The 12955-nt window shown below is 38.0% G+C and overlaps 1 protein-coding gene across 1 annotated transcript; it reads left to right on the top strand.

The window, feature by feature from the left end:
- Positions 1-1937: 1937 nt before the first annotated feature.
- LOC139005466 (olfactory receptor 6C74-like) lies at positions 1938-12724 on the top strand. The gene is made up of 2 exons (XM_070407696.1): positions 1938-2190; positions 12042-12724. The coding sequence occupies exons 1-2, from the start codon at positions 1938-1940 to the stop codon at positions 12722-12724; spliced, it is 936 nt and encodes a 311-aa protein (XP_070263797.1).
- The last annotated feature ends 231 nt before the right edge of the window (positions 12725-12955 follow it).

The following is a 12955-nucleotide window of genomic DNA, read 5'->3' as shown; positions in this document are numbered from 1 at the left end:
CTTCATTGCTGGTGGGAATGCAGACTGGTGCAGCCACTGAGGAAAACAGTATGGAGTTTCCTCAACAAACTAAAAGTGAAACTCCCATTTGACCCAGTGATCCCACTTCTGGGAATATATCCCAAGAAACTAGAAACGCCAATCAGAAAGGATATATGCACCCCTATGTTCATAGCAGCACAATTCACCATAGCTAAGATCTGGAAACAGCCTAAGTGCCCATCAGTAGATGAATGGATTAGAAAACTGTGGTACATCTACATGATGGAATACTATGCTGCTGTAAAAAAGAAGGAACTCTTACCATTGCAACAACATGGATGGAACTGGAGAGCATTATGCTAAGTGAAATAAGCCAGTCTGTGAAAGAAAAATAGCACATGATCTCACTCATTTATGGATAATAAAGAACATTATAACCTGATGAACAAAAAGATAGATACAGCCCTAGCTGGTTTGGCTCACTGGCTAGAGCATGGACCTGCGGACAGAATGGTCCTGGGTTCAATTCCAGTCAAGGGCACATTCCTGGGTTGCAGGCTCGATCCCCAATGGGGGGTGAGCAGAAGGCAGCCAATCAATGATTCTTTCTCATCATTGATGTTTCTATCTCTCTTTCCCTCTCCCTTCCTCTCTGAAATCAATAAAAATATATTTAAAAGAAAAGTCAGATACAGAGGCAGAGAAGCATCGAACAGACTGATTAATTACTGTGGGAAGGCTGAGGAGGGTTGGGTGGGGGAGGTAAGAGATCAACCGAAGGACTTGTATGCATGCATATAAGCATAACTAATGGATGCAAGACACATGGGGGCGGTAAGGACATGTGTCGGGGGGTAGGGGAGGCTGGGGGAAGGTCAATGGGGAAAAAAGGTGACATATGTACTACTATTTGTAATATTTTAAATAATAAAAAAATAAAGGAATATATGCACCCCTATGTTCATAGCAGCACAATTCACCATAGCTAAGATTTGGAAACAGCCTAAGTTCCCATCAGCAGATGAATGGATTAAAAAACTGTGGTACATCCACACAGTGGAATACTACGCTGCGGTAAAAGAGAAGGAATTCTTACCATTTGCAAGGGCGTGGATGGAACTGGAGAGCATTATACTAAGTGAAATAAGCCACTCAGAGAAAGATAAATATCACATGATCTCACTGATTTATGGAAAATAATGAAAAAACATAAACTGGTGAACAAAAACAGATCCAGAGACAGAGAAGCATCTTTCAGATTGTCAAACCTCAGAGGGAAGGTAGGATAGGGAGTGGGGTAAGGGGGAGAGATTAACCAAAGGACTTGTATGCATGCATATAGGCCTAACCAATGGACACGGACAACAGGGGGATGAGAGCATGAGTGGGAGGGTTTGGGGGCAATAGGGAGATAAGGACACATATGTAATACCTTAATAAATAAAAAAATAAAATTAAAAATTAAAAAGTGATACATGGTTATACATTTCAACTGAACAACAGACAACAAAAATTTTCCAGTTATTTATGGACTTTGTCATTTAAAAATCTGGCTTGCTTGTGTACTTCTTATTTAAAAGTGACATAACTATCAATAAACAAGCACATGACTAAACCTGCACACCAAGCCACTATAATTTTCCATCTCTACCAAATAAAAACTTTGTTTAAATTTTATTTAAAACAAAAGTATATGAGTGAGTTTTTTTTTTTGAACTGCAAAAAGGGTATTGGCTTTATTTATTTTTATGTTTGTAAAAATAAATACAAAATGGCTACAGTAATATGAGTGAATTTTGATAGGCTGTTAGTGCTGAATAGCAGAACAGAGAAGGGCGTTGGATATGGGAAGCAACGTGTTTATGGAAGATTTTAAGCAAGTAAACATCTCATGCAGCCTTTTCCCCTTTAATTTTCATTTCTTCCTCTTTTTCTTTTTTAAATAGAAGTCGGTTATGAGAAACCACACGAGAGTGACAGCCTTTATTCTTCTAGGACTGACTGATGATCCACACTTACAGGCTGTCATTTTTCTTCTTCTTATCACCTACATGTTGAGTGTCACCGGGAACCTAACGATCATCACTCTCACCCTCCTGGATCCACACCTGAAGATGCCCAAGTATTTCTTCCTCCGAAATATCTCACTTTTAGAAATGTCATTCACAACTGTATGCATCCCCAAATTTCTTGTCAGCATGGCAACAGGTGATAAATCCATTTCTTATAACAACTTGTGCAGCCCAGCTGTTTTTTTTTACTATTCTCTTGGGTGCAGCCTTGCATTACACCACCATCATGAGTGGCAGAGCCTGCCCCGTATGTGTCTAGTTTCTCCCCCAAAATCTCACCCGGCACTGGAGCTCAGAGCACGCGGGAGCTTGTATCTCCCTCCCAATTAAAAAGCGGCACACCCAGGTGCCAGCCCCTTCTGCACCTCCGCACCTCCACACCTCCGCACCTCCTACCAGTCTCAATGTTCTTTCTTCTTTATTTTTTCTAGCTGTAGTTCTTCTACTCAGCCAGATTTCCCACAGTTCTGGACGATAGTTGTTATGTATTGTAGCTGTAATTTTGATATGGTTGTGGGAGACAGCAAGTACAGGTGTTTACCTATGCTGCCAGCTTGGTTCTCCTCAATTCAATTTTTAAGAAACTTGAATAGGGAAGTTGAAGGGTACATTTTTTATATGTCAATTTTTATTATCAAATAAAATATTCTTAAAATGTTATTAAGGTTTTATGGAAACCACTTACACAAACACGGTCCCTATTTGAAATGTAAATTTGAGTCTTTCTACCTCTTCTCAATGCCTCATTTATTATTTATTTAGAAATATAGCTTTATCTTTTTACTTATTTTTAATTGAATTTATTGGAGTGACATTGGTTAATAAAATTACATAGGTTTCATGTGTACAACTCTATAATACATCATCTGTATATTATATTGTGAGAACAAACGGGTAGCTGTCAGAGTGGAGGTGGGTTGTAAGGTTAGATATATAGATTTTAAAATTTCACTAATATTCACAAAGTTAATGTTAAATTTCTTGCTAACGTGGACATCTAACAAAGTAATATATTCCTTTTAAATGTATGGGATAATTTATGTAACATTTTGATACATCAAAAAAGTGATAATCCTACAAGTCACAAATTATTCATAAAGTCACTGTTTACATTGTACAGAAACAAGTGCTAGATAAATATTTATCAAGGAAATTTATATTAGTCAGAAAAATATTTTCTTTTGGTCCCATTGAGGTATAACAATTTGGGAAAGGATAAAAATATTTTGTTTTGCACAAGATCAGTCATTATATCTAATTTTAAATGCTCAAATCACCTAATTTGAAAAACCAAGTACTGTACTAGATTTCATGAGGCCTACTTTTATATAGGTCATTTCCTTAACTTAATGGAAATTTCTTAAAAGATCTAATTTCATTTGCCTCCTAAATGGCATTGGGGATTGAAGGGATTTCCACTTCATTTTGTTAACAAAATATAAAAGATGCATGGACAACCAAGGACTGTATTTTGTCATCAGTGAGGTGTGTTTTTTCTGTCGTCAGCAAGTTATTAGGCTCAAAATATGCCTTAGATTTCTGTAGTTTTCCAGGTATAGGTCTTTTACCTCCTTAGTTAAGTTTATTTCTAGGTATCTTAATTTTTTTGGTGCGATGGTAAATGAAATTGCTTTTTTAGTCTCTCTTTCTGTAAGTTCAGTATTGGTGTATAACAATGCCATACATTTCTTGGTGTTAATTTTGTATCCTGCTACATTGCTGAATTATTTGTTAAGTCAAATAATTTTTTGATGGAGTCTTTAGGGTTTTCTATGAACAGTATCATGTCATCTGTGAATAAGAACAGTTTTACTTCTTCTTTTCCAATTTGGGTGCCTTTTATTTCTTCTTCTTGTCTGATCAAAATGGCTAGCACTTCCAGTACTATGTCAAACAGGAGGGTGAGAGTGGGCATCCCTGTCTTGTCCCTGTTCTTAAGGGAAATGGTTTTAGGTTTTGCCTATTGAGTATGATGATTGCTGTGGGTTTGTCATATAAGTCTTTTATTATGTTGAGGTATGATTCTTCTATTCCCACCTTGCTGATAGTTTTTTTTTTTTTTTATCAAGAAACGGTGTTGGATTTTGTCAAATGCCTTTTCTGCATCAATTGATATGACTATATGATTTATGTGATTTTTATCTCTCAATTTGTTTATTTGATGCATCATGTATATTGATTTGCAGATATTGTACCATCCTTGCATCCCCGGGATAAATCCTACTTGGTCATGGTGTATGATCTTTCTGATGTAATGCTGGATCTGATTTGCTAGAATTTTGTTGAGGATTTTGGCATCTATGTTTATGTAGGATATTGGGCGGTAATTCTTTCATGAGATAAATTTATTTAAGGTAGCATGGAAATGCCATGGTTTGCTGATCATTACTCAATGTAAGAATTTAAATCCCTGAGTTTGTCATTTTCTTTCTGTAGATTCTCAGTGCTGTTAGAAATAGACTTCCTTCCTGGTAGCACTTGTAGTGATTGTATTTTACATGCTTATCATATGGCTCTGTATGACCTACATTCAGTTGAGAAAGGTCAGCCTTTAATGCCATGCTCTTTCCAAGAGATGATTTAAGTAACTCTGTCAACACTTGAAGCGATGGACTTCTGACATTCTCATCTTCTTATGGTCACAATATTGCCTTCAGAAGGTCAGATAACTGATTTCAAAATCCCCTCTTAAGGGTATATTTTATGTGAACAGCAGTTCAGGAATGACATTTTTCAGGGTATTTCTATCTATCCTGTTTTAGCTCTTGTTTTGGGTTATTTTCACAACATATTTTTTTGTTACTTAGTCTTGGAAGATAGAGAAAACAGCAGATTTCTTCCCTGACCAGTGTTACAAAGATATTGCCTCTCAATGTGGCAAGGTTGGGCAGATTTGCTAGTAATATTGTCAGTCTCTTAAGTTTGGGGTCCTCAACTGTGACATGAACTGATTATATATGTGCAACATCACGTGGGTCCTCTTTACATTGCCCCTGCTGGGGATGAGGAGGCAGGTGGAACTGAGCTAACATGAAACACATTAAACTTCCTGTGCTGTAATAACATTTATTGTCTTTGACTCAGGAGTCTTGTGCTTTTTGCCAGAATCTATGAAACTTTGGCTGGTTGACCTACTATAGCCCTTGCAGTTCTGGGCCATTTTGTTGTAGAGGATGACTTGCTGGAAGAGAGAGGGCACAAGGGCCTTCCATGTGCAAGGTTAGGGATATGAAAGGCTCTTATATCCAGTTGTGGATTTTCTTGCACAAGTGCTGAGTGAGGAGGATAAGGGTGCCCCACTGTCACAACAGTCAACGAAGCTAAGGGCAAGTAGGTAGGATTGAAACTAGCTACCTGAGCACTCCTTTTTGTTGTTGCTCACTCCTTTGTAGGAAGGAGGAAGGGCCAAAGCCTCCCCACACCTGGCGTTGGGTGTAATGCAATATCGGATGTTTGTATGACCCACAGGTAAACATCTGACTACTCATAATGAACAGTAATTATGCCCATGACTTCTAGTTTTAACGCCAACATGGAAAGTGCTTGAAAGTTATCACTCCCAAATGTATGACCAGAAAGCTGGACAACTGTAAAACGACTACTTTTCTCGTACCCATTAGAGAACTAAGGCTGCAGGGAGAAACTGCTGCCCTGAAATGTGGACAGACTTGAATTCTGGGAGTCACAGTTGAGATCTGCTTACTTGGCACAGAAACCCCTGCAACAGTAATCGAGCAACAACACTTATTTTGGATGAACTCTGGAGCATGAATGTTGATCAGAATGAGAGAAACTTCTAGAGGCCACAATATTAAGGGAGCCCCAACATTTTACGAGCTTTACCTCAAAAAAACTGCTCCAGGTTCTCATGGTGAGTATTTGAGGGGAAAAAAAAACCAACCTTTGTGCTTTTCGGCAAGAGACGTGAAGAGCAATCACTGTGAAATATACCCGGAGCCTTCAGCATAGCAAAGAACCACTGTCTAGGGGAAAAGAATTTGCCAGTGTCTGTGGACAAAGGACATCCTCTCACTCTGTTCTCTCAGATAATAGGGGAAGGAGCATAGTCAATGGGTGCCATGCCTTCAAGGAACTAGATTGAGCTGCAGGCAGGGAAAGGACTAGAGGCCAGTGAGGGAAAAGGATAAACCACTGGAGAAATGCTTGGGAAAGTCAGAGCCCAGGGACAAAGGCTCACTAAAAGGCCAATATTTAATTGGAAGATCATAGGATGCTCTTTTATTATAGGAGAAAAATATTCCTCATCTCCCCCCATTGCTAGTGGGAGTGGGGGTTCTGGGGTACTGCGGGAAGAGCATTTCTGGAGGCCCCCATAGAGGATGAGATAAGATAAAGCTTATTTTTTGTGGAAGGATACCCCTGAGTTTCCAAAGTCCCATTTCCCTTAGTCCAACCATAGAAGTATCGCTGGGGTTTCAGTAAAGCTAAAATCAGAGCCAGTGTCCAGAGCTTCCTTCATATGTTGGAGCTGGGCCCTTTCAGCATCAGGCTAGTTACATTAGTCCATGTGTGTGCGGTTCACAAGGCCATGTGCCATGTGAGCAGATGCAGAGAAGCAGGAGCAGAAGAGCCCCACAAGCCCAGAGTCACATGAGTCCCAAGAGAGCCAAGTGAGTTAACTCCTTTGATTAGGGGGCTATGTGTCCCAAATCCTCATGCCTTTGCAGGGCCATTCCCATTCTGGCAAATTATCTCTGTCCCCAGGTATGATTGACAGCAAGCACGTTCCAGGTGTCACCCCAGCTTAACTAGGCAAGCGTCTATCTTCCCTTTTGTCCAGTCCCCTCCCCACAATGTTTTACAGGAAACATGCCTATAATGTCTGGCCTTTTCTCTGTTCCTTTCCTATTATTAATAACTTGCTAATTACAACAGTATCACTCTGACTCCCTCACACGGTACCGCCTCACCAACAGAGGATCCAGGATAATAACAGTGAATTATAGTTGAAAGGTTCTAAGACTCGGGCTCACTCCAGAGAAGGAGCTCTTACAAAAACACAACGTCAAAAGGGGAAAGAAAAATAAGGACACTAGAGGACGTAGGAGCCTCTGGCATGTATAGCTACAGAAAACATTAAACACAGCTCAAGTCCTAGAGATAATAACATAAACCCTCACACTGAAGGCCTGTTTATCTCCATCCCTATTGTGACACAGCATGTCCAGCTTTTCTCAAAAGGCAAAAGTGCTAGGAGCAGAAATAGAATAGTGGAGACTGGCTATAATTATAAGAAATATGAATCATGCTCTGTGAAATATTAGTTAGGCTCTGTTAACTCTAATTGTTCTGTTCTGATTAGAGAAAGCACATTCTAACCTGGCTGGGAGTTGAATGCCCCGGGACCTGGGAGTTAAATTAAGCTCCTTTCCCAAGAACTGCCTGTCATCATGTAAAGATGAACAACATTGTTGCTGAAACAATCTGGTCCTAGAGGTGCCTTTCCATTGTGACCCCCACCCCCAATCCGTATCCCTGTAACCATTATACCTGTCTGCTTTCCCATGCCTGTAATTCCCACTTTCCCATGTAACCTTTATCCTTCTACCCAATGTAAGCAGCTGCCTTATGGGGGTGGGATAGAGCAGATTTTTGTGGATGACCTGCTGCTCTCCAATTCTGCCAGCATTACTGGAATAAACACTCATGTATGATTCAACCTGCTTCTGCTTAATTGGCTCAAGTCAACTAGATGTCCAGTTTCATTTTCTGGCAACTCTGGGGGAGTGACTCCTCTGGGGTGAGTAGCAGGAATCCCATTTTCTGCTTGCACTTTGGGTTCCTGGGGCTGAGGCCTGGACTCTTTTAATCACAGGAGCCAGGAAATTTCCCGTTTTGAGTCCCAGCTATAGCCTCAGTCATCCCAGTCATCTCACCTAAAACCTAAGTTGAATTGAGTGTTCTATAATTCTGTAATGAAGGGGCATCTGTTGTATGTTTCTTCCCCATCTGATGTGAGCCTGATGAGCTCCTGGTTGCCAGTGGCTTCTCAAGGTCCTTGCCTGGTCTCTGCATCCAATCCTAATGAGCTTAGGATGGAGACTTGGCCGTGCAAACCAAGGGCATTCTTTGAAGTATATCTAGAGAATTATAAAATAACTAGAGGCAAAAAAATAAATAAATAACTAGAGGCTTAGCGTACAAAATTTGTGCACGGGTATGATCTCTAGACCTGGCCTGTGATCAGGGCCAACTTCCCCAGCTGCCCACAGTGGCCCTGCCCCTGCCGCCACCCACAACCAGTTCCCCATTGGCCATTGGGTGATCTGAGCCTGCTGGTCAGGGGAGGGAAAGAGAGGTTGGCTGTTCCGCCCACTTGCCAGCCCCGCCCTCACCCCAGGATTCCCTCTGTGTGGGGGGGCAACTTGTGGGGTGGGGGCCTTGGCCTGGCACCACCTGTGTCACCCGCCACCCACCCCCAGTTCCCTGTTCACCATTGGGCGATCAGACCCCGCAGTTCAGGGAAAGGGACCGAGAGGTGGTCAGTGTGCCTCATAGTGACTGGTCGAGTAGTCATTCTGGTCATTCTGCTGTTAGGGTCAATTTACATATTACCCTTCTATTATAAAGGATGGTGCAGTTAGCTTGAGGTACAATATTTTCTGCCAGGCTAAACTTTCGATCTCATATTCTCACATTTTATTATTAACTAACATAAACTTTACTTTTTCTTTCAGATCTTTAATGGGGATTTCAAGACACAAATGTGTGGTAGGTCACACATATATTAGAGAAACTTATACCGAATTATCTGGAGACATAGTAAAAACTATTTTTTTAAATATATATTTATACTTTAAAAGTAATTTAGTGCCTGGGGAGAACACTTCTATAACAACATATAAATTGGTTTGCTTTGGGAAATGGTGATCAAGAATCTCATATCCACATGAGAATTCTTTGTAATCTAGATAATTTTCCTTTAGAGTACAGAAAGCATAAATACTATACAGGATCAAGTGTTGATTAATCTGTAATACTTAGAATATTCAACACATAATAGGAAAATTTAATTCACTGCCTAAAAATTTGTAATAAAATAGTTAATCAAACTCTTTCCAAAGTAGGGGTTAAAAAAAAATCATAGATTGTAGAATAGAGTGAAATCCATTTAAAAAATGGAACACTGGTCTGTTCTGTTCAGCTGATGATAAGAGATCTAAATATTGAAACAGAGACTTTTTGTCAGAATAAATCTGTGAGTATATCTTATTTTAAAAGTTGTTTGAATTTTTAAGTGTTTTTGGTAGACTCAAAAAGATGAAAACAATATTTCTCAAAAGTAACCACAATGTTTCCTGTTACATATATTTTATCTCACATTTGTTCTATTTCCACCTTTAACTTTATTTCACCAACCTTTTAAATTTTAACATAGGGAAAATGGTGAAGAAAACAAATGAAATATAATGAACATTTACTATTGAAATCCTTTTTCCTTTTGAAATCTATCTAATATTGACAGTATCTAATACAAAGAAATATACCTGAATTCATAGGCCTGACTTCTAATGGCTTCAATTTGTAAACTTTGTTGTTGTTTATGTTACAGTGTGTGTTGGGAGACAGTTGGTGTGCACAATTGTTGAAGTTGGACAAAGAAATGATTTGACGTGATAAAATTCTTATTTGGGTGATTTAAATATAACTTTCCTACAGTGTTGCCATTATGGTAAGTTGTGTAAATGAGAAAAATTTTATAATAGGCAGCTTCACAATTATCTGAATGTGAAAGAAATATCCAGGGAGAAAGACTACTTTGTTTTCCTCATAAATGTCTATATATTAAACATACATGATGTTGATAATAAAACTCTAATAATTTCCTTTAATGAAGTCATGCATGTACTCTTCACTTTACACTGTTCAGGCTGTTTCCTCTCTAATGAATGAATACCTTCTCTCATTTTTTTATATTCTAAGACCTAACTTTCCTCCTGTGAACTCACCTAGATATTATTGGAACCAACGTTTATTTATCCTTAAAAGTTTATTTTTATCCCTATACATTCCTTTTTAATGATAACACATGTTTTAAATAAGTTAGAAATAATAATTTTTATATTCTCAAACAGAAAACATTATTTTATCATAAGACCTTAATTATTTTATGTGTTAGAGGATGAGGATACTGAGGAAAGAAATTTTCCTAAGAGATATTGTTAAACTTTTTTATTTTAAAGAAATAAGCTATTATCTGGCCTGTAGTATGTTGTACAAAATGCTGTACTTTTAAGGAGACAACTTTGGAAATCTTAATGCTGGTGTTGAACTTACTAGCTGTACAAACCTGAACAGCCTGTCTCACTTAATATATGCCTCATGGTGAGACCAGCTATCTATACATATTTCTTTAACTGTGTGTTTGCCAAACATTTGAATAGTCTTATAAGAAGATATATACCTTTTAAAATTTGTGTCACACTATTTTGTGATTTATTATGTGTTTGAAATTTGCCAAATAATTCTCATCTCTTTTAGGCTATGATGATCTCAAAACTGTTTATGTTTCAGTCTGTATTTTAGACAGAGAACAAAAAGGTAAGTATAAGAAAGGCAAGCAGATGGAGAGAAGTTTCACTGGTAAATAGTTCCGCTTTACAATTTTTTTCTTACTAATTTACATATTTTTAGTCTTTTCACTTTTTCCCTCAAATTCACTATCCTAGCTCTCAAAAACCCTTCTTACTTCTCTAGGCTTCCATAAAGCTTTATCTTTGCCTTTATTTTTCTCTTTACTCCTTTCAACTAATATTATTTCATGAATCCAATTTGTATACTTCTCTCCGCTTCTTTTTTTAATTAAAATTTTAAAAATTGTTTTGAGAGAAAGAAACAATGATTTGTGGTTCCACTTACTTATGCATTCCTTGGTTGATTCTTTTATGGGCCCTGACTGGGGACTGAACCCTCAACCTTGGTGTATTAAGATAACACTCTAACCAACTCACCCACCCAGCCTGCACTATTTCTCTCAGCTTTTATATTCCTTATTCTCACAAAACTGCAGTTTCTTCTTGCACAGACTGACATTACCAGACTGTACTTGCTGATTTTGTTTTAGGGTACAAATTGGTAAGTGCTTGGTTGCAACAGAGATGGAGGGGATGGAAATACTCTTGAGAACAGAATATTTTCCCCCAATACCTCCTAATCACTTACCTGGAATTGGATCTCATTAACCATGAAAATAAATGAGACAAGAATCAGGCATTTGAATTTGTTTAGTTGAGTAAAATAGTAAATGTATACTAGCCCTGTTTATTGACGATGACTAGGTTTGTGGTACGTGTGTGTGTGGAGGGGGGCAAATTATGAGCTTGTAGTGACATTATTTTGGTTCTAGGATGAAAACTTTATTCAGACAGGAAATGGCATGCCACCCCAACTCTTGAATATTAACAAGAGGGAAAAAAAACACCACATTTTCCTATGCTTCAAAAATCTCTCTAATCCCTCTAATTTACCCAGATAAAAACAATCAGCAACTACTATTGTTATATAGGTTATTCTCTAGTACAATTTTCAACTACAGCTTTAACTACTTTTTTCTACCAAAAAATATTTTTAAAACATAAAAAAGCAATGTTTTTTTCTATCTGAAACATCACTTTGCTAATTTTACTTTCAACATTAATTATCATGGTTATCTTTTCCATTGGGATCATCATTTTCTTCTTTTTTTCTGTTCAGATATAGCAAGTATAGCAATGGGAAATCATACAAGAGTGACAGTGTTTATCCTAGCAGGTTTGACTGATGACCCACATTGGAAAGTTGTGTTATTCATCTTCCTGCTTCTCATTTACATTCTAAGCATCACTGGCAATCTGATCATCATCACACTCACCCTGCTAGATATTCACCTCAAGACCCCCATGTATTTTTTCCTTCGGAACTTTTCCTTTTTAGAAATTTCCTATACTAGTACATGCATTCCTAAATTTTTGCTTACTGTGGCAACAGGGGACAAAACCATTACTTATAATTGTTGCGTCACTCAGGTGTTTTTTGCCTTCCTTTTTGGAGCATCTGAATTTTACTTGCTGGCTGCTATGTCCTATGACCGCTATGTTGCCATCTGTAAGCCTCTGCATTATACAGTCATCATGAACAATAAAATCTGCACACAGCTTGTCCTCAGTTGTTGGCTGGCTGGTTTTTTTGTCATCTTTCCACCACTCATCTTAGGCCTGGACCTTGACTTCTGTGCCTCCAATATTATTGAGCATTTCTACTGTGACACTACTCCTCTTATGCAGATCTCCTGCACAGACACACAGACTCTTGAGCTGATGGGATTCATCTCTGCTTTGGTGACACTTTTGATCACATTGATAATGGTGATAATATCATATACTTATATTGCCTTGACCATTTTAAAATTCCCTTCAACTAGTCAGAGGAAAAAAGCTTTTTCAACATGTTCTTCTCACATGATTGTGATAACCCTTTCTTATGGCAGCTGTATTTTCATGTATGTTAATCCATCAGTCAAACAAACGGTATCTTTTTCCAAGGGAATTTCTGTGCTCAATACTTCAGTTGCGCCACTTTTGAACCCTTTTATCTACACTTTACGGAACCAACAAGTGAAAAAAGCCTTCATTTTTATGATACACAGGGTTATTTTTTTCTCAAAGAAATGAATGTCCTATTGCTCTGTCTATATAAAATAAATGAACAATGGAGCCCTTAATAACAGTATATCTAATAGTATCTTTCAGTTCATAGTTTCTCCTTTTTTCCCTTTCTTTTCTACGATGTTTACCTTTATGTTTTTGATGCTTTATTTTCACAGAAATCGTAGTTATACATTAATTTTCTTTATTTTCTTCAATAGAGATATTTTTTTTCTGATGGAAGTTTCTTCGTTTTAG

Source organism: Myotis yumanensis, unplaced genomic scaffold (assembly GCF_028538775.1).
Source record: "Myotis yumanensis isolate MYYU_CA2020_CCGP unplaced genomic scaffold, mMyoYum1.0.hap1 SCAF_3, whole genome shotgun sequence".
NCBI classification, from domain to species: Eukaryota; Metazoa; Chordata; class Mammalia; order Chiroptera; family Vespertilionidae; genus Myotis; species Myotis yumanensis.
The sequence above is the reverse complement of the archived record's forward strand: the minus strand, read 5'-3'. Positions and strand labels throughout refer to the sequence as shown.

Coding starts and splice junctions, on each gene's coding strand:
- LOC139005466 (XM_070407696.1), top strand. CDS start 1,938: ATGAGAAACCACACGAGAGTGACAGCCTTTATTCTTCTAGGACTGACT. Junction 2,191..12,041: donor TCTTGTCAGCATGGCAACAG/GTGATAAATCCA, acceptor CTGTGGCAACAG/GGGACAAAACCATTACTTAT.